The sequence below is a fragment of the Phodopus roborovskii genome, unplaced genomic scaffold (assembly GCF_943737965.1).
Source record: "Phodopus roborovskii unplaced genomic scaffold, PHOROB, whole genome shotgun sequence".
NCBI classification, from domain to species: Eukaryota; Metazoa; Chordata; class Mammalia; order Rodentia; family Cricetidae; genus Phodopus; species Phodopus roborovskii.
Genome location: NW_026126598.1, coordinates 11291708 through 11313244, shown reverse-complemented (window position 1 = coordinate 11313244; position 21537 = coordinate 11291708). Strand labels below are relative to the sequence as shown.

General features: G+C 46.4%; 1 protein-coding gene across 7 annotated transcripts in view; it reads left to right on the top strand.

The window, feature by feature from the left end:
- Positions 1–667: 667 nt before the first annotated feature.
- Positions 668–21537, top strand: part of Cux1 (cut like homeobox 1) — a 307194-nt gene continuing 286324 nt past the window's right edge. For 3 of the 7 annotated variants that reach the window (XM_051204954.1, XM_051204953.1, XM_051204951.1), the window contains exon 1: positions 14443–14750. In XM_051204954.1, the coding sequence (XP_051060911.1) occupies positions 14688–14750 (63 nt within the window). In that variant the 5' untranslated portion in view covers positions 14443–14687. Of the gene's footprint in view, positions 1005–14442; positions 14751–15743; positions 16563–21537 lie in introns of those variants that run through there. The other 4 variants (XM_051204948.1, XM_051204947.1, XM_051204950.1 and 1 more) reach the window with 3 other exon arrangements.

The following is a 21537-nucleotide window of genomic DNA, read 5'->3' as shown; positions in this document are numbered from 1 at the left end:
GCGGCGGATTTTGAAGAGAGGCAGTGACAGGAAATTTGGTCTATTGTTTGAAACAAGAGGTGCAAACAAGTCCTGGGCTTTGAAGAGCTGAATAACAGATTCCTCTGGGAGTGGAAAGGCGAGAAGCTACAAGATTCTTGAGCTCGCGTCAAAGGCAGCACCGTGCTGAGGACTTCAGGGGAAGAGGAGACCTTAGAAGAAACTGGGGCAGGATTTGTTTGAAACAAATGGATCTTAAATAAATCAGGCTACAGCAGATGACAAGGAGGGGATATGAGATAACCTCCCCCCCTTCTTTTCTTTTACCTTAGGAAGCTCTTTTTTTTTTTTTTTTTTTTTTTTTAATAGAAAAAGAGCATGCAACTTGGGGGGTGGAGAACTCAGTAAAACACAAAGCGATTCCAGAAGTAAATAGAATCAAACCTTGCCTCCTGGCCTCACTCTGTTGGTAATAAAACTTGTGATCTGATCAACCGTAGCTTGTGTAAACTGATCCTGCCTCCCACTCACTCACTGGTATTAAACTTAGGAATGAGAAAAGCTGAGATACTTGTTTGAAATTAGTTCCAATTGGTTCCCTAAACTACCCGCCTTAGACTCTCACAGCGTATCTGCGACCCCTCCCTTCCCAATGTGGAAGCCAGAGTAGGCTAGTTAATCAGATACTTCCCCCACCCCAGACAGTCCATTAAACCAGACTCCCCTCCAGTGAAGAAGAAAGAGCCCTGAGCAATTATTAAGTAGATTCCCAATGATGACTAGGGAAACACACCCTCTCCCAGCCGCATAGATTGCCAAACTACCAGCCCTGCTGTACTTAAGGGGGACTTTTGACTCTCTTCATCGTCTCTGCAATCAATGATTCATTCAAGATCAAGGTTAAGTTATCCCTTTTTATGATAGATGCCCTGGACCAGGGTGTCTGGAGCCTCCACCACCACAGAAAGATGTCTGCAGACAAGAACTCCACTGCCAAGGATTGCTGGCAAGTCGGCTGCTGCAAGGTAAGACCAAAGGTCCTTCCTGGGCCAGCAATACCTGAGGTTACCTGCAGGGGTGGGAGAGAGACTATCTTTCGGACACCTTGTAGGTTCTGACCAGGTAGAGAGGGGGTCAGACACCCAGACAGGCCTGGGTGGTATAGCAAACCCTGGTGCAGGGGTTGGGGGATGTGTCTCAATGATAGATGCTCACCAACTAGACACTAACTAGGCTCAAGGATTCATCCCCAGCTCTGCCAAGCCTCCCTGAACCTCAGTCTTCTCCCCTGTAAAAGATGCAAAGACTTTGCTCTTCTTCCTGACTAGAAAACTTGGCTTGCAAAGCCTAGAGACACACTTATTGAGAAACCTAGTGTCTAATCAACACAGGGATTAGGTGTTTTTATAGGCAAAAGTGTGACTTCCCATCTCAGGATGTCTTACGTGGCTCTACTCTGCCAAGAGAGTTCCTATAAATGTTTTATTGGAGGGGATGGGGCGATGCTCAGAAGTTCCCAAGGGGAAGGGAGTAGAAGAGAGATATTGAGTGTTCCACTCCCTTGAAATCCCAAGAGTGTTTGTCTACTAGCCATAGTAACACACCTTTGCAGGGTTACTCTCTGTGGGATTTTCACCTCTGTCAGGTATTATTTTCTTGTGCATACCACATAACCTCAAATATAGCTGATATTTCTCCAGGGATTTTTTTTTTAATGGTGTGTGTGTGTGTGTGTGTGTGTGTGTGTGTGTGTGTGTGTGTAGCCAGGAGGTCCTCCCAAAACCTGGAGCTCTCTAATTCAGCTAGCCTAGCTGGCTAGTAAGCCCTAGGGATGGATCCTCCTGGATCTGTCTCCCAAGTGCTGGGGTTATGGGTACCCTGTGCCTCCTGACCTAGCTTTTCTTGCCTAAGCCCTGGGTGTTACACTCAGCCCCTAATTCTTGTGTGGCAAGCACTTAGCTGACTGAATCATCTTCCCAGGGAAATTAGAAACATTTTAAAAATTGCATTTAGAGTGTGTGTGTAGACACCACAGCATGAGTGTGGACAACTGGTGGACACGATTCTCTCTTGCCTCATGGGTCTTGGGAATTGAACTCAGTTGATCAGGCTTGACAGCAAGCGCCTTTGCCCACTGAGCCATCTTGCTGCTCCACCCCAGGGATATTTTAAACTCTCTTCAGTGCAAAAGTTATTGTATTCCCAACCACCTTGCTTGATTACCTCCCCAGAAAACACAAATACACACACACACACACACACACACACACACACACACACACACAAGCCATTGCTGTCAGCGTGATCCAGCCCTCAATAGTAATTTCAGATATGAGTCTACTTTATTTCACATTGTGTTCAAAAAGGCAGGAAATTTTGCTTCTCTGTATGTGGTTGTGGTCTTGGCCCTGGTTTCTCAAATAAAACATCCCAGTGAAACAGGACTTTAAGTTGGATATGAGGCTAGCCCCTTGCCAAAGTCAGACCTACCCAAAACACATCTCAAACTGGTAATAAGTGGTTATGTTGCCAAAAGAGCAAAGGATTACAATGCTCTGTGGCTTAAAGAATGCATGTTGGGGAAGTAAAGGCATTTACTAACCAGCAAAGACAAGCCAAAGGACCAGGGTGGGGTAGGAGGTGGGGAAGTCCTTTCTTCCTTTGGAATTTCTTCCCTCGATGCTTAGGGACAGAAAGATCAGGATCATACACCTGGTTCTGGTTGCCAACCTAGCACAAAGTAGGCCCTCAATAAATACTGGTGGGAGGAATAAGTCATAAATAAATACATCAGTTGCTTGAGAAAGCTACCTCGGGGGAGGGTAGCTGACATCATGCCATTAAAAGACGCTGGAAAATTGGGCTGGGAGATGGCTCTATCTGCAAAGTGCTTGCCTTGCAAATGTTCGGACTGGACTCTCATCCCCAGATCCCACGTAAAAAGCCCATGGGTGTGGTGGCACTGGCTTGGAATACCTACACTGGGAGGGCAGAAAAAGGTGGATTCTTGGGGCTCCCTGGCCAGCTAGACTAGCCTATTTAGAAAATTCTATACCAGCGAGAGACCCCTAATAAAGAAAAAAAAAAAAAATTGGATGATGCTCGGTGAGAAAGACATGTGAGGTTCTTTATTTAATGTGTGTATGCATGTGTGTGTCTGTGCATGTGTGCCCTACTGGACACTCACTATAGGATATTCATGGAGGGCAAAGGACAACCTCCTCCTACCACATGGGTTCTAGGGATTGAACTTGGGTCATTAGGCTTGGTGGCAATTTCACAAATATCTTTACTTACTGAGCCTCTTTGACAGCCCTTACCTTAGTGCGTTTTTGTTTTGTTTGTCTTTTTCACTATGTAGCTCTGGCCAGTCTGGAACCCCCTGTCTCTGCCTCCTGAGGGCTGTGACTTAAGGTGTAGGCTATCTCCCTGGAGCTGGAGTCTCAGGCAGTTGTGGGTGTTGGGACTGGAACTTGGGTCCTCTGCAAGATCAGACTGTGTTCTTAATCCCCAAGCCATCTCTGCAGTCTCTTTAATTGTTTTTTTTTTTTTTTTTTTTTTTTTTTCTGCTGGCCACTAACTGTGTGAATGACTAGCATTTGACTCTGTGGTGGTGTACAAGCTGTGTTGTTACTAGCCAGCTGCCTCCAGTTTGCTGAATGGGAAGATGAGGTGAAGGCTCATTTCAGTGCAGGAAATGGACACTTGGTAGGACCTGTATGGCTGGCAGCTAGGTGGCATCTTGTCCAAAATGACAAGTTTCCCATTGATTCTCCAGAGATGCACCTCAGGCACACCCCCACCTTGCTGACATCTTGAGATTCCAATCCGTACCCTACCACCTTGGCTCCTAGTTTAGCAGCCTGCTGTATTTTCTTTCCTTGTATTAGGAGATTTAGTGGTGACATACTGAGCATGCTTTTTCAGATCCCAAATGTCTTCCACCTGTCCCTCCTCCACCCTTAAATCCTGCCCTACTCAAGAACCCATCATTTTCGAATTCTTTTGCTCACCCAAAGCCAGAATGAGTTTCAAAGCTGGGAGTGTGGTTTAGTGATGAAGAGACTGCCTACGATTACCCAGTTAGGGCCTAGGGTTATGGCTCAACTGTAAGAAACCCACCTAGAATCCCCTATTGAGGGACTAGGATGTGACTTGGTGGTAGAGCACTTCCCAAAACTCCTCAGTGAAGGGTTGAATGGGTGTGGGGCTCAGTGGTAGAGCACCTGCCTAGAATCCCCCAGGTGAGGGGCTGGGATATGACTCAGTGGTAGAGCACCTTCCAACATACATAAGGTTCTGGGTTCAATCCCAGGTGCCCCAAACAAACAAATAACTAAATGGAAATGTAAAACAATGAATAAGGGGGCTGGAGAGATGGCTCAACAGTTAAGAGCACTAACTGATCTTCCAGAAGACCCAGGTTCAATTCCCAGCACCTACGTGGCAGTTTACAACTAACTGTCTGTAACTCCAGTTCCAGGGGACCTGATACCTTCACACAGACACATACGCAGGCAAAACACCAATGCACACAAATAAATAAATAAATAAACAAAAACGAATAAGTCTTAGCTACTTGTTCATATCAACACTAACACTAAGGCACACCTTATCGTCTCATGTAGCCCAGGTGGCTTTGACACATCATTAGACTCTAAACTGTTAAACTCTAAGGGCAGGGACCTTGTATGTCCCTTGTAGGTCTCTTTGTAGTGTCTGACACAATGTTCTGCTCCACAGGTGGTGCTGGGTGATTAAGGGATGGGTTTTTCTAGAGTGATTAGTGACATCTCTGTCTGTCCCCCAGAAAGTGTTTTTTTAAAAGAACATGGGAGGGACTGGAGAGATGGCGCAATGGTTAAGAGCACATCTCCTGCCTAGGATGTGACGTTGGTTCCCAGAACTCACATTAAGTAGCTCACAACCATACACACACACACACACACACACACACACACACGCGCGCGCGCTTCAAACCAACCACCCCACCCCCCAAAAAAATCCAACTTGGATTCTGCAGAATCACCATTTGGTGCCTGTTGTACCTTTCCTGCCCAGATCTTGAGATTTTCCGTTTTGCCCAGACACTGTTGCATTTCACACTTACTTCAATTAGTACTAATAGAACCCCACTTGGTGCCTTTTGTTGGATGTCTCCTTGGAGGCTCAGGAGAATTTTACAAGAAAGTATTAATTATTCCCATTTTACAGACAGGAAACCGGAGGCCAAGAGGCAGTGACTCAGTGGCAAAATTAGGACGTGATTTTCCCTTGCAGTTTGCAATTGTCTCCCATAATGATGGGATCATGCACTCCTTTACTGCGTCAGAGTTAAATTACTGTCTAAGAAATGACATGTCAGGCAGGGGCCAGAGGAGTACCTTGCTTGGTAGAATTTTTGCTTGGCATGTACAAAGCCATGGGTTTAATCCCCAACACTTCATGAATCCAGGCACAGGGGCACATGCCTGTAGCCATAGCATTCTGGAAAGAGAAGGCAGGAGGATGGGAAGATTAAGTTCATCCTTGGCTATATAATGAGTGTAAAGTTAGCCTGGGAGATGGATATATATATATCCTTGTCTCCAAAAAACAAACAAAAAAACCAACCACAGTTTTGACATCTTTTGAGAGTCTGGCTTTATTATATCTAGCTACTTAAAGCTCTAAAGACATAATACAGACTTCCAAAAACTGACAGTAGATCAAACATTTAATCTGAATAGAGCTTGAGGGAATTAAAATAAAAAGTTTCCAACCCCCTATGAGGGAGATCAGCTTTCCAGTTCTCTGCTGGAGCAAGCCTTTAGATTCTTACAAACCATACTTACCCAGGACAAAAATAATATACAACTTGACAGCCCATGACAACGAAAATCCAATTACAGTTCACAGAAACAAATCTTCACTTGACTCGAACTGCAGAACTGCAGGGGTGTGTCATACGAAACTTGGAGCTGGTAAGATGACTCAGTGGTTATAAGTGCATGGTGTTCTTCCGAAGGACCCCGAGTTCTGTTCACAGCACCCATGTTAGGTGTAAACTCAGTTCCAGGGTGTCTGACACTCTTTTGTGGTTTCTGCAGGCATCTGCATGCTGATGCACATGCCTACACATAGAAACATACACGTAATTAAAAATAAAACAAGAAGTATGGGGAATAGAACAATACTTTGTATCATGAAAAAAAATTTAAAAAATAATCATATACACACACATATATATAAATATATATGTATATATATATTTGCACGTGGCTGCATGTTTATGGTGTGTGTGTTCATATGCCTGTTTTTTTGTGTGCATAGTGCATACATGTAGATGGCCAAGGATGGCTTCTGGGGTTTCTCTCAATCAGTCATCATCAAGACAGTGACCAGTCAGTTATCTAGCTTGCTCTGGGGATCCCCTATCCCTGCCTTCTACATGGGAATAACTGGTGGACCCCTATCCCACTCAGAATTTAAATGGGTGGTGGGGATTTGAACTCAGGTCCTCTTGCTTGACCAGCTTTACCATCTGAGCCTCTCCAGCCCCAACATACATACACACACACACACACACACACACACACACACACACACACACGAATGTATGTGTACATGTCTATGCACATACATATATTTTGAGACAGAGTCACATATAGGTCAAGTTGGCCTTGAACTTTGTAGCTATGAATGATGTTGAACTTTGGATCCTCCTGCTTCCATCTCTGAAGTGTTGATCATATGACTCTACCAAGAGCGGTGGCTCACACCTATAATCTCAGCAGTAATGATTCTGCAGGAGAGGATCAGGAGTTTAAGGCCAACCAGGGCCACATAGAGCTACCTTTTCTAAAATCGCAGATAGAACACACATGGCTTATCCTACTCAGGAGTCAAGGAAAGGAGTCATCAGCACAAATTCTGTCTTTGTACATTACATTAAAGAAGATAATAATAATAATACTATTTATGCAGCACTTTACTTACTTCAAGTCCTTTCAGGCTACTGACTAGGTACACTGTGCATTTCTGTTGATTCAGCAATGACATCAGTGGGCATCCTCTAGAGTAGCATTATACAGTAGGACATGTGTGGACACCTCACAAAGAGGAAGGAAAGGTTTAAAAAAAAAAAGCACTCTAAATACTAAGAAAGTTTATATGAGAATATAATACAGGTGATGGGAAGATGACTCAGTGGATACCCAAGCATGAAGATATGAGTGCTGATACCCCAAAGCAATATTGCCCAAAACAAACAAACAGACAAACATATAAAAGGTAAATGTCAGTGGCTGGGACAATGGCTCAGTAGTTAAGAGTGTTTGATGTTCTTGCAGAGGGCTTGAGTTCAGTTCCTTGTACCCACATCCTACAGCTTGAAAGCCCCTGTAGCTTCAGGGATCCAATGCCCTCTTCTGGCCTCCAAAGGAACCTGAACTCACATTGAGTGCGCGCGCGCGCGCACACACACACACACACACACACACACACACACACACGGGAAATAAAATGAAGTAAAAAGGACTTTAAAAATGCAAACTCAAAAAAAAAAAAAAAAAAAAACCAAACCCACTACTCCTATAGCAATATTGGTTGTGGAGACAGGAGAGTCCCTGGGCTAGCCTAGTGTACACAGCAGCGAACAGCCAGAGGTCTTCAAATGAGGTGGAAGGCGAGGACGTATACTGGCACTTGCCCTCTGATTTCCACTCACACACCGCTCCCCCTCCCTCCAGGTGTATGTGCACCTGCACACACCGTACACGCATACCAAAATCTTAAAAAATATAGATAGCACAGTTTTGGATTAAAATGAGACTAGAGCAAGGGAACTTGTGGCTGGTGAGGTAGGGTTTGAAAGCTTAAGTGATAAGAAATTCCAGGTCCTTTCCTACTTACTTGGATGTCCCCAAATCACAAGAGGTCTAGTCCGTGGTGTTAGATGTGTAACAAATATCTTTTCCTCTGCTTGCCTTGCTGGGGATCAGAACAAAGGTTTCGTGTAGGCAAGGGGAGAGTTTTACCACTGAGCCACATCTCCGGCCCCCACAATGCTATTCTAGACCCATGTTCAAAGAGTAGGCTGCTTCTTCTATCAAAAAGCTCAAGCTGCAAACTTTCTTAAGACAAGTGGGAGAGAACAGAGAGGAATCATTAAAGGTGTGGAAAGATCCCTACTGCAAGGATCATCAGTCTATTGCTGATCTGAAGTGCACGGCTGGCTTAAAGGTGGGCCAGAAGTGAAGCCTTTGATGATTTTATAAAGGGTCTTAGAGATGAAGACAGGCTCTCCCCTGAGACAGGCAGGGAGGGTGGCGAATACGACCATCTCCTATTTAGACTTGGTTCTTACAAGTTGGACAGGTTCTTGGTACAATTATATAACTCCACATACAGCTGGCATATAGAGATGAGTGAGGTACTGTGCGTGTAATTACATGTAGCAAAATGTGCACTTTTATTTGGTGGGTACTTACATCGTGCCATGAATAGTGTACTTAGAAATAATTAACATAAAGCATTAATTTAAAAAACAAAACAATTAAAAGTAGTTTGGCTTTCTTGAGCGGAAAAAAAAAATAGATCTGGAATCTTCTTTTATTCCTTTTAGCACTTGGTGCCAAATTGCTCTGGAAGGCAGTCACCACACATATACTTGTGTGTGCACTCACATACACAGAGATACACACACCTCTGTTATTCATAATGTTGTGATTTAAAGATAAAAACTTTACAGATTTGAAGTGTTTCCAAATGTCTGGTTTTAGATATTTGTGAATTGAAGACTGACAATTCTTTGAATGAATACCTTCAGCTAATTTTGAACACACACAATACACACACACACACACACACATTTTTTGTTTGTTTGTTTGTTTGTTTGTTTGAGACAGGGTTTCTCTGTGTAGCCCTGGATGTCCTGGAACTCACTATGTAGATCAGGCTGGCCTTGAACTCAACAGATCCACCTGCCTCTGTTTCCCGAGTGCTGGGATTAAAGGCATGTGCCACCACTGCCTGGTTCCAGCTAAACTTCTATATTTGTAAAATTCAGATATTTTTCCATATGACTTACTATGAATAGGGATTATTTTCTCTATCATATACAGCCATGTTTTTTATGACTGAGAATACATTATGGTGAAGGTTTTAATTGTATTTTATTTTTAACCATGTGCATGTGTGTGTTTATGTATGGGTATGTGAATAAGAGTTCAGGTACTTGTGGAGGTTAGAAGCATGGAATCTCCTAGAGTGGGAGTGACAACTGGTTGTGAGCTACCTGGCATGGATGCTGGAAACTGAACTCAGGTCCTTGAGAGGAGCAAGTGCTCTTAACCACTGAGCCATCTCTCCAGCCCCTGTGATATAGTTTTCAGACTGTGCATTGTTTATGGTTATGTGAAAAATTTTCACTTCTTTGCGATTAATGTGTGTGTGTGTGTGTGTGTGTGTGTGTGTGTGCATATATGCCATAGTACCTATGCGATGGTAAAAGATCATTTTCAGAGGTAGCTTGCTCTGTCTACCTGTGGGTTTTGGAGCTTGAACACATGTTGTTAGACATTTAGAGCAAGTGCTATTGTGCCATTGTGCCAAATGCTTTTTTAACTCTTTTGGCTTTTCGTGGGGGGGGGGGGGAGCTACCACCCAGCTCCTAAGTAAATCACCCATGGAGTCTTATTATTACTTAGAAATGCCTGGCCTTAACTTGGCTTTTTTTTTCTTGCAAGTTGATGTTCAGCCAAAGTATTGTAAAACGTGGATAACCACTGGTGTCTGGAGACTGTGGATTTACTCTGTGTAGCTGAGTGGCTACGTGGCTGGGTGGCTGGGGGGCTGGGTGGCTGGGGGGGCTGGGTGGCTACGTGGCTGGGTGGCTACGTGGCTGGGTGGCTGGGTGGCTGAGTGGCTGGGTGGCTGAGTGGCTGGGTGGCTGAGTGGCTGGGTGGCTGGGTGGCTGGCTCCTGAGACCCTCCTCTCCTTGTTCTCTTGTTCCTCTCCTTTTCCTCTCTTCTCCTTCTATTTATTCTCTCTGCCTGCCAGCCTTGCCTATTCTTGCTCCTGCCTCACTATTGGCCATTCAGCTCTTTATTAGACCATGAGGTTTTTTAGACAGGCGAAGAATCAATCACAGTTTCACAGAGTTAAACAAATGCAGCATAAAGAAAAGTCACACACCTTAAAATAATATTCTCCAACAAACAAAGTTATCCACTGAGCAATCTCCTGGGCTCTGGAATGTTTCTTGTTGACAACTATCTGAAACCAGTTCTAATTTGGATGTAAAAGTACTAAGAAAAAGAATTAAGGCTTTAGAATGAGTATCTCCATGTTTATCCTTTGAAACATATGGTTTAGAAGATCTGGGGATTATTATGATGACTTTAGTTTGGAAAACTTATTTTTTGGTGTTTCTTGGGGAGAAAATTTCTAGGGGAACAAATAAGGAATCAGAGCATAAAGACTTTCCCCACCAGAGAGATTAGGATTATTTGTGGGAGCTGGGTGGTGTTGACTCATGCCTTTAATTCCAGCAATCCAGAAAGAGAGGCAGGAGGTTCTCTGAGTTTGAGGCCATCCTGGTCTACAGAGTAAGTTCCATGACAGCTAGAGCTCTTCAGAGAAACTCTGTTTTTTTTTTTTTAAAGCTATTTATGGGAGGCTTTGCCTTGTTTTGTCATGTTTCAAACAATGCCCTTCAATGTAAGATATTTTTCAGTTTAGAAGAAAACATTTCTTTTAGAAAGGGTCTCACTTTGTAACTCTGCCTAGTCTAGACCTCAATATGTAGCCCAAATGTCCTTGAATTTGTGACAGTCCCCCTGCACCTGCCTCCTGTGGCTCCGTAGGTCACACCAATGGACCAATGCACTGCCAAGCCCACCTTGAAGCATTTTCTGATGGCTATTTCTTTCAAGGTTCAGTCTGTAAGAACAGTGACTGTTCTCTTTAAGACCAATGCTATGCATGCATTTGCACTTCTTGGGATTATCCAGAGAGGATCAATTTAGTAGGTATTACCCTGTATGGTAGTTTCAGAAAGGCACCAACTTTCACCTTAATGGGTTTTATAAACTAAACACGGATGTCACTAAGAGGAGAGTAAGTCTACAAAGCAAGGAGAGTAGGGGAGAGAAAAATCCCCAAGATATATTATAATTGTCTCTAACATTCCTTAGTATTACCACAGCCCCAGTAGAGTCTTGCTATCACTATTAACTATTATTTGCTGTTGTTGTTGGTCTTTTGAGACAGGGTCTTATTAACAAGGCTGGCCCCAAATTCCCTGTATATAATTTTGAACTTCTGGTCCTGCTTACCTCCTGCTGGGATGGCAGGTGTGCACTACCATGTTGGCCAACCCTATTTTATTGTATTGTTTTGGGTAACAATAAAGCAGCCGCAGAAGAAGCTGAGAACTTCTGGGTTCCTGCATTACTTCTCCTCTCCTCGCTGGTGCTCAGCCGAATTTAAAGGTGCCAGGGACTGATAGCATTTTGATGTGGGGGGGCTTAAATGCAAAGTTTGGGTGGCAATTAGTCACACACTTGGGAACTGTGAGTTCTCTTCCCCTAAAGGGAGAAGCTAAACATTAAAAAAAAAAGTGACCAAATGCCTCTGGATTGTTTTTCTTATGCTTCATTCAAAGTCATTTCAATTATATGTCAAGGTTTTGTTTTGTTTTGTTTTTGTCCTGGGTCAGAGCCATCCTTTCTCACTGGGTTCTGGAAGGATCTGATCACTCATTGTGTTATCTTTGTGGGTGGCGATGGAGAGTGAAGTCCTCAGACCCTTCCATTTTTGAAATATTTTAAGCAGTTCGTAACTTGGTAAATCCACAGTCTCCAGACACCAGTGGTTATCCACGTTTTACAATACTTTGGCTGAACATCAACTTGCAAGAAAAAAAAAAAAAGCAGTCTTTGAAATACTTGTAATTTGTTCTTTATTAAATTACATTTATTAATTATGACTATGATGATGTGTGTGCATGATGTGTGCAGAGGCACACATGCCACAGCTGTGGAGGCCGAAGTCAGAGGACAAGTTTGAGGAGTCTGTTTTCTCCTTCCTTCACGTGGATTCTGGGAGTGGAGCTCTAGTCATCAGGCTTGCATAGCAAGTGCTTTACCCACTGGGACACCCCACCATCTAGACCTAAGTTGTTGTTGTTTTAATGTCTACTTTTAAATGCAGTCTTCAAAATCTTTTCACAAGTCTTTACATTGTTACTTCATTCACCCAAGATAATTTTCATTAGTGATTACCTTCTGAAATGAGAACATTTTTATGCCATGGGAGAAGTTATCTTTTTTTTTTTTTTTTTCTCCTCCTCTCCCTGTCTGAGGGCAATAAAGTTTGTATAACTCAAAAACTCTGCTAGGAGAAATCTAAATTTTATTTAAAGTTTAAACTCTGGGCCACCAATGTAAGCCAGGTTAACATGCAAAAATATAAACATAACTAGAAACGGAACCGTTGTATTTAATACCTGTCAAACTTGTATCTAAAATATTGCTTAGGATTCAGAACTCTGAATTCCAACCAGATGTATTTTCCGACTATTACACAGGTCATATATATTTCAGTTTTTAAAGTTCAAACCCAGGAGATCGACAGGATAATTAGATTGAGAACATCTGTGGTAAATCCATACCATTTCCCTCGGTGGTTCCCCACGAAAGGGAACTTGTTTCAGTGCGGGAGGCACATTCTATTTGTTTAGCTACTTTTAGGCCAATTTCTGTCGTTCTTGCCGGTCACCGCACAAGCATAGACGATCTCTAAAGTGCAAGATAGGGAAAAAAAGGATAAGATCTAAGTGGCTCAAGGTGGCCAAGTAGTTGCTTCCCGCTTGGATTCCGGACAGGGCGTGGCCAAGTGCTCATGGCCGGGGTGGGCAAGTGGGATGCGGGACCCTGAAGACCCGAGTGTCGGGGAGCCGCTGCCCTCTACCGGGCGGTGCGATCTGAGCTGAAGAGCAGCCGCCCGCGCGTTCCGGCTCTGGCCCCTAACACCAGGCCTGTGGTCACTTGAGATCCGCAGTGTCCCTCCTGATGCCGCGTCACGGCATCCAGACTGGAGGCTGGCTCTGCGCCCCCTGACGCCCGCGCGCTTCCACGCACCTGCTTCGTGTCGCTCCTGCCACACAGAGGCTGCAACTTGGGGAAGCAACCGTGTCCCGACCACTTCGTGACAGAGAGACTTCTGGCGGCAGTTGCAAGACCTGGGGACACTTGTGTTCTTTAATTCTCGGGGGGAACTTTCACTTCCAACCCCTTTCTCTAAAAATATCGATCTCACCGCAACCGATATAGCGCTAAACCCTCGAACTTGGCTCAGAGAGCAATTATTTTCTACTGTCATGTTTTGTGTTCCATACACACTTTATTTACATGTAATTTTAAAGATTAAGGAATTTGGGGGATTTGTCTTAACTAATTACACGTTCAACGAAGCGCAGAAGAGTGAAAACACTGTATCCCTACTGTAAACGCAAACTCGCCGGTGTGAATAAATCCATTAAAGATGATGATCCTAAAATGCGTGCTTTGGAGCCAGAGAGAATGTAAAGAGAATTTCCTCCCACGACTCCCGCTTTAAATGTGAGCATTTTTTGCAAACTTGGAAACACGCGCTCCGTTTTGAGTGCGTTGCACGCTTTCAAACTTTCTGTCTGCAAGGGCCAGGCGCGGAGCTGTGTGAACCACAGAGGAAGTTTCTTGGGTTGTGTTGCAGAAGAGTGGTTGGGGACAGAGTTAGGTTCCAAGACTTTCCCAGTCCTGGCCAACGCTAGAACGGCTATGAAGGGTGGGAGCCTGTTGCCACTTGCTGATGTGTCCCGGTGCAATTTGGGGGTCGCACCGAGTATGGGACATGAACGTGAGCAGCGACAGCAGCCACAGGCGCCGGAGGGCCCAAGGCTAGCGGTCAACCCTCCTTTTACCACTACACAATTGTACTTCCTTGAATGTGAAAACACTGTGACCCATGCGGTCTGGAGGTCCCCCAGCTGGAACGCGCGCAGGGGGACCGGAGTGAGGTCTTGTCCAGCACACGCGCGCGGGATGGGCTGTGTGTCTGGGTCACGGGCTTTTGCAGGTGGGTCATTGCACGCTCCGCATGCACGGTGCAAAAAGAGCGCTGCGCCCGCACACGGCTGCAGCGGCGCAGCGCCCTGTCCTCACCTAAGAAAGCCAGGGGCCTCCATCCCCGAGCCATGCCCACCAGCGACCGCGCGACCTTTGGGGGGGGGTGTCACCCTTTAGGTGAGCTGCAGGGCCTCCGAGGAGACCCTGTAGCGCCCCCTCGGGGCCGGGCCGCTGCAGGGTCGCCGCGCGGCCGGGGAGGGGGGCTTGTGACGGGGCGCGCGGGAAAAAGGGTGAGGGGTCGCGAGGGCCCCGGATGCCCGCGCTCAGGCTGTGGACAGAGAGCGCGGCGCGCGCGCGCCCAGGCCGCCGCCGCCGCCGCCGCCGCCGCCGCCGCGTTTCCCTCAGGCTCCTGACTCCACGGCTGAGGCGGCCGCAGTGGCGGCGGCGGCGGCGGCGGCGGCGGCGGCGCCGTGAGGAAGGAGTCCGCGTCCGCGGTGGCTGAGGCGGCGGCCGGCTCCAGGCCGGGTTTTGGCGCCCGCCCGCCTGCTGCCTCCTGGCGGCTCCTGAACTCCAGCCCCCTCTCTATCAGCCTCTCACTCCGTCTCAATATGTCTCAAGATGGCGGCCAATGTGGGATCGATGTTTCAATATTGGAAGCGCTTTGATTTACAGCAGCTGCAGGTCAGGCTTCTCCGCGCTCGGCCTCGCGCCCGGGGGGTGAGGGCTGCGGGCGGTCGCGGCCTCCCTCAGGAAGGAGGGTGACACTCCGGGCTGCCAGGCCCTGGCGGGGGTGCTGAGGCGACGGGGGAAAGCAGGAGGGGGGTGCCGGGAGAAGAGCGGGGCCGAGTCGGCGACGAGTCCCCCGGGCTCCCCGGCTCTCATTGATCACTCGGCTTGATCAGAAATTGATCCTCTTTGTTCAATTCATCGATCAGCCCAAGATGGCGCCGGAGCCGCCAGCCGCCACCAACATCTTTGCCCCCCGGTGTCTGCCCCCTTCAACCCCGGAGGGTGTCTTCCTCCCCACCATCATCGCCATCATCATCGTCGTCGTCGCCGCCGTCGTTGCCGACCCCGCGCGCTGGCGCTGTCGCTGTCGCGGGACCCCGGTGCAAAGGAGGGGGGAGCGGCGGTCCCCCCCCGGGGGCTCAGTGGGAACTCGCGCGCGCTCAAGAGGGGGACGCGCCACGGGGTGACTCTGGAGGGGTGGCGGGGTTGCAAAGAAGGGGAGCTGCGGGACGCTAGTCGCCCTCCCGCCAGTCACGTCCTTCCTTCCCCCCGGCTCAGCCCCGGCGTATTCCCGGGGAAAGTTTGTGGGGAGTTGCTGGTGGGGGGTGAAGCGCCTGTCTCTCTCTCTCTCTCTCTCTCTCTCTCGCTCTGTCTCCTGGAGGAGAGAGTCGCGGACCGCCGCCGCCGCCACTGCCCCGCCGGCGCGGCGGAGCTGGAGCTGGTGGCGCTGTGGTGCCGCCGGCTCCGGGGGAGGGTCAGATCGGCCACCGGCGGCTGGCGGCGGCGACGGCCAGGCTGGCGGGTGGCCCCTTGTCGTGGAGACGGCAGGCGGCTCGGAGCTCCTGGCTGCTCCCCGATCGGTCCCCTTGGGCCCAACCGCCACTGTTCCTCTTTCCACTACTCCCGTTAGGGATTGTCAACCGGGATTGTCAACCGGTGTCGACCCGGCCAGGGGACCGGCTTCCCGGTGTGGCGGGTCCCTCCCCCACCCCGTTTGTTTACGTCCCGGGGCCAACCCGCAAGCCCCGCGCTCTTTTGTGTGTCTGCTGCGTGAAAGTGACTACGGAGCTGGATTTGTCCCCTTTTTTTTGCGCCCGGGGACTTCCTTGGGAAGGGGTTGTGGGGGAAGCTTTGGAAGGGGAAAACTTGGCTTGCCGGGAACACCGGTGGGTCGCGCAGAGTGTGGGATCGGCTCCGGACAAGGGGGAAGGTGAGGGAGGAAGGCTGCAACTTTCAACCGAGTGCAGGTCTCTGCGTGACCCGCTTTTCCCGGGGCGCTTCCCTCCGCCCCCCGCATCACTGATCGGTGCAGACAGACTTAGCTGCGCGTCTCAGGGACTTCCAGGGCTCCCCCCTCGGTGACCCGTCGCTTGCTTCACTCCAGACCCTCACTCTCTTTAGCGGAGGGGTGTGTTCTGTCCTCTCTGCTAAGGGGCCGCAGGAGCTATGGAGCGCGCGGCAGGTCCGCTACAAGCTGCCTTCTCCAGCCTGGTTCTCGAAAGCAAAGCCCCGGGGGCCCCGCTGGACTGTGTGGAGACTGATTGTAGTTCCCCATCTCCTCGAGGGGATGGTACCGGGGCTTCCCATTCCGCGGCGGAGCTGCCTGCGTGCCCAGAGGATGGTATCCTGCCTGCCACCCCTCATCTGAACCAGCTGCTCGCCCTCGGGGTCTTCCCTGCTAATGCTAGCTCCGCGTTCGCGGCTCCTGGACAGCCCCGGGAATCTGCCAGGTGGATGTTGTGCTTAGCCGGAGCCAAGTTGAAGGTGAGCGGCGAATGAGCCCTCAGAGCTTTGATCACTGGGGACACTGGAGAGTGGGGACAGTAACAGTCTTGTGGTCCAGAGAGGCAGCCTTGTGCTCTCTCTCTCTCTCTCTCTCTCTCTCTCTCTCTCTCTCTCTCTCTCTCTCTCTCTCTCTCTCTCTCTCTCTGTGTGTGTTGTTCCATTGACATCTCTAGGGAACCGCCTGTGCTCCCAACTCTAAAGTGTGTTTGAAGGTGAACTTGAGTGAACTTTTCTAACCCACCCATGGCACCCTTAGGAGTCTGAAACAAACAAACTCCGTATGTAGGCCTGCAGGAAACGAAGCCGATTGGATTAAAACATATATAAGTGGAGTGAAACAACTTTAATTATGCTTGCTTTTTCTGCCCTTGCCTACGTGAGGACGATAAGGCAGACGCATACTCGTTATGAAATTTCCTCCCATTTCTCTCTTAAGTAAGGAAGACTATGTGAAATATGTATTTCTGATAAGATTAAAACTTAAAGAAGTTCGAGTATTTATTGACTAAAATGGATTACTCCATAGTGTCTATTGTGTAAATTAGATTCCTGAATGTAATGAACATAGCCCGGATGGCATTTTTTGATTAATTGGTCTACCCTATTTTAGTAAAAATAGCTCCCTTTTTACCATAATTTAATTCCTGTGCTTACTGTAAAATCCGTTGTGGAGTTTTAAGAAACAAACCTTAGTGTCCCCCCCACACACACACACCCTAGTGTAATATCAGTAAAGTTCCTTTATTAAGAATTCCCGAAGAAGGCTGGAATAATAATTTGGTTTCTTGAGAATTATTAGATTTTATGAACTTGTGTATATTCTTGCACTCCCCCCCCCCCATGCATTGATTAGCTTTCTTTGGGGAATCTTGAGGATATTTAACCACGTGCCTTCATTGAAAGTTTCCCTTATGGTTGACATGAATGAACTTCATGTTGATCTTAAGACAACAACAACAAACAAAACCCTTTGTTAAGCACTGTTCTTGTTACAGAGCCTTTTGGCCTTAGGTGGTTTCAACTGTGTCACTGGATGGCAAGTTTGAAAGCCTTACTTGAACTTGGAATGCCAAAGGTCAAGTATGACTCTGGACTGCTCCTTTATCTGAGAACTTAGGTCCAGGGCTTTTGAGTTGGTATCTGGTTGAGGGTCCTCTGTTGTCACCAATAGGGAGCTGGAGATTTTGGTGAGAATTCTTTAGTTTACACTGAGATCCAATTGACTGAAAACTTAATGTAGGTCCTCTTGGAGTCTTAGCTGGATTGATTTAGGTCTTGGTAATATGCAGCAGGACCCTGTTCCCCCTTAGTGTCCTGGAGGGCTATGTTCTTATGCTCCTGCTTCTTGGGACTTATGACCATCTTGGGACTTGGAGTGGATGTCTACCCCTGAAGAGAGTTTCTGAAAACTGGCCTGTTTCCTTTCTCATCCCCAGCCAAGGCTTCTACTGTGCAAAGTTAGTGCTCTAGTGTCGCTAAGACTAGTTGAACAAGTTTTGATTCTGTCCCAGACTTGTAAAAACCAAACTTTTTTTTAAACTAAGAAAAATACCATTGTATAAATTTATCTTTTAAATACATGTTTGAAAAGAGGTATATTTAACTCTGGAATTAGTGGAACTCTGAATATTCTTGGGGATGAGGCCTGCCTGTGACTGCACCAGTCTGGGGCATTTTTTACTGTAGGGTGATGTGTTCCCTTTTGAGAATTCCTTACAAAAGTGAACTCTAAAACTGTTCTCTCCCAAATTAGAAAACCAATTCAATTTTTGCTGAAAGTCCATTTTCCTGGTTGCTTTTGTTTTTTCCTCTTACAGATGTGCTCCAATTTGTATGTGTTTTGTGTCTGTGTTTGTGTGTGTGTTTGTGTTGTATGTTTCCAGCAGCCCACCACTGCTCCTTGTAATAAGTATATAATTTCAATTTAAAATACTCCACTTAGTGTCTTTGATAGGATAATGAATGAATAAATGATAGCAGGAACGCCTGCTTTTTTTCTATCTTGGTTCTTTTAATATAGGTGTCTTATGAGACTGGGTGTGGGAAGAGTTATTATCAGTTGCTTAAAGCTTTTGTCTGGGTGAACCCCCTCCTTGATGTTGTTGGGTGCACTGAAGCCTTATGGCCTGTGTCTTCTATCAATACTCAGGTCTAAACTGCTCTGACTGCCTGAGAATTTTTCTCTCCTAATCCATGAGTGAATCTGCCATTTGCTCAACCCCACTGAGTCCACGACATTTAGTTTTAAAAGTCCTTTCTCGTTGATAGTCAAGGAAGAGAAAACTATCAGCGTGTGTGGGAGTTTTCCATTGATGGTCAAGGCTTTTCCTGAGATTGTAGAAAAAACAAGGCCAGAGAGAAGTCCTGTATCTATTCCATAGTGAAATGAAGGAAGGGTAGATTTGTTATGGGAAAATCTGTATATTGCTTTAGGAGAAATTTTACTGAATGAAAAATCTCAGTACTTGCCCTTGTTTCCTTTTATAGTTTCCAAAAATTTCACGTATCTTGCTGGGCCATAACATGGTAGTAAGTTATCCTGCTGTATAGAATCATGACTATAGGAATTGTTTGAAATTTATTTGAAATTTAATACGTAGCTTTAAAGTATAAATGCCCTTCCCAAGAAAAGTCTGATTTTTATTAGTCATTGTCAGCGGCAGAAATGTGTCTACGTCGTCGTTTTGTTTTGTCTGAAGCTCTGGGTTATTGCTGCCGCAGAGAGATAGTTTTGGTTTCAATTGAAATTCCCCTGCCTCTGATTGTTTAAACCAGACCCTTAATCTTATTTTAACATATTTTAACCATTCAAAAAACCTGGAAGACTTGTTTTGTGTAAGTAGCAAGCAAATGTAGTTTAAACACTCCAGCAATTCTGGTATCTAATTGGAAACAGGTGGGACTCTTGGACTCTTTCGTGTGAATCTGACCATAGCCAAGTGGAGGGACACTTACTGCTGGTGGTTATTCATTTTGTTGAAGAGAGGCCCACAACCTCTTTTTGTTATACTACTCTGTACCTGGACATCCACATCATGCCTGAGAGCAAAAAAGATCTCAGAGGCAATAATTGGACAAGTGGTTGATTTTTGTTTTTGGTTTTGGTTTTTTTTTTTTTTTTTTTTTTTTTTTTTGTCTTTTGTTTTTTAAGAGACAGGGTCTCTCTACAAAGTCCTGGCTATCTTGAACTCAGAGATGCATTTGCCTCAGCTTGCTGAGTGCTGGGATTAAAAGCACCCACCCATCCCTACTCTTGGCTCATCCATGACCTGATGATTTGCATTTTATAATAGCCTAAAAATTCTATACGTAATGAAAGACTCTGCCATTGAAAGCCTTAGAAGTTTAGCTTGGGCTGGGGTGTATTTCACTAACATACCAGTGGAACAGTCCCCAGAACTATGTACCCTTTTCCTAGTTCAGGTTTTGGGCGTGCAATCCTGAAAGCCAGTTGGTGGCCTTGACTGTCTGTTCTAAATTAGGTTTTGCTGGGTGTGTGTGTGTGTGTGTGTGTGTGTGTGTATGTGTGTGTGTACTGGAATTTTCTAAGGATCATTTGGAGTTGTTGGTCTTGCTCATGTTTCCTGAGTTGTTTTGGGTCCCACTTTTTAAATTATTTAATTAATTTATTGGTAGGAACCCTATAGTGCAAGATGGTTTCAAACTGATGGCAGTCCTCCTGCCTCGTCCCCCCCCATCAAGACACGAACCACTGTGCTCACCCCCCCAGCCCCACTTCCACCCCCGAATGCCTTCCCCCCCTTACAGGGTTTCTTTCTGTAGCGTTGGCTGTCCTGGGACTAGTGCTGTAGAGCAGGCTGGCCTCGAACTCATGGAGATCCGCCTATCCGACTCTGCTTCCCAAGCATTGGCCTTAAAGTTGTGTGCCAACACCACCCAGTAAGCCCTGTCTCTTTTTAAACTGGGTTCTGAAAAAGCTGGTAAGAAGAGCATTGTTTGGCAGGGAAGGGAAGGGAGTGTCTTTGCAGGAAGGGACCTGGGGATTGAGAGAGCCCATGTTATTGGTCTCAGGGCTGCTGTACCAAGCATCCTCTCAGTCCTAAAAAGTGCTGTGGTACATATTGTTTGCATTAAATGACAGTTTTTTTTTTTTTTTTTAATGTGAACGTGAATATGGCTCTTTGAAAAATGTCTAGCTTGTTGTAAACCTCTTTAGGTTTTTTTAGGGTTATGTCTGGCATGGTGTTATATGCCTTTAATCCCAGCACTCAGGAGGCAGAAGCAGGTAGATCTCTGTGAGTTCGAGGCCAACCAGGTCTACAAAGCTACACAGGGAAACCTTGTCTTGAAAAACCAAAAAAAAAAGTCAATTTCTTAATTTTCATTTGAATTTTTTCCTTATTGTTGGAGGCCAAAGGCATTTGGCAGGAGTTTGTGTTTAATAGTGCCCTGGGCCATAGGAAGTGGGGTAAGAGGATGTGGGATTGGAGGGGGTGTCTTTCTGTGAGAGGAAAGGTAATCAGACAGGAGGCTGAGGAGAAGACAGTGCAGAACAAGGAAGCAGTAGCCATGCAGGAGATTCAGTTTGAGTGAAACTGTCTAGGTCCCGCTTCCTTCCATTAAGTCTCCATGAAGCAGAGCTGTCCGGCTGGCCGGGAAAGCAGGCCACACCTTTCTAAGACACCCAAGTCTGCAGCCTGGGTTGCCTCTGTCCCCCTTGTTTGAAATTGAGGATGCTCTCAAGTGTTTGATTTATGCAGTTAATGCTGGAGGAAATTACCAGAGCTTAAACTCTGAACTGCCAAGTAGCTGGTTCTGTTTTCACATTACCTTGAGTGACGCTGCAGAGTCGTTCTGTCCGGCTGTACTTGCTCAATAAGGAAATGAAGTTAACATTATAAAAAGTTGTCTATGGTTGCTTGCAAGCCATCCCAAGTTTGGTTAAGGGAGAAACAAATGGATAAATTAGCCCTTTCTGAAGTGAATGTTGCAA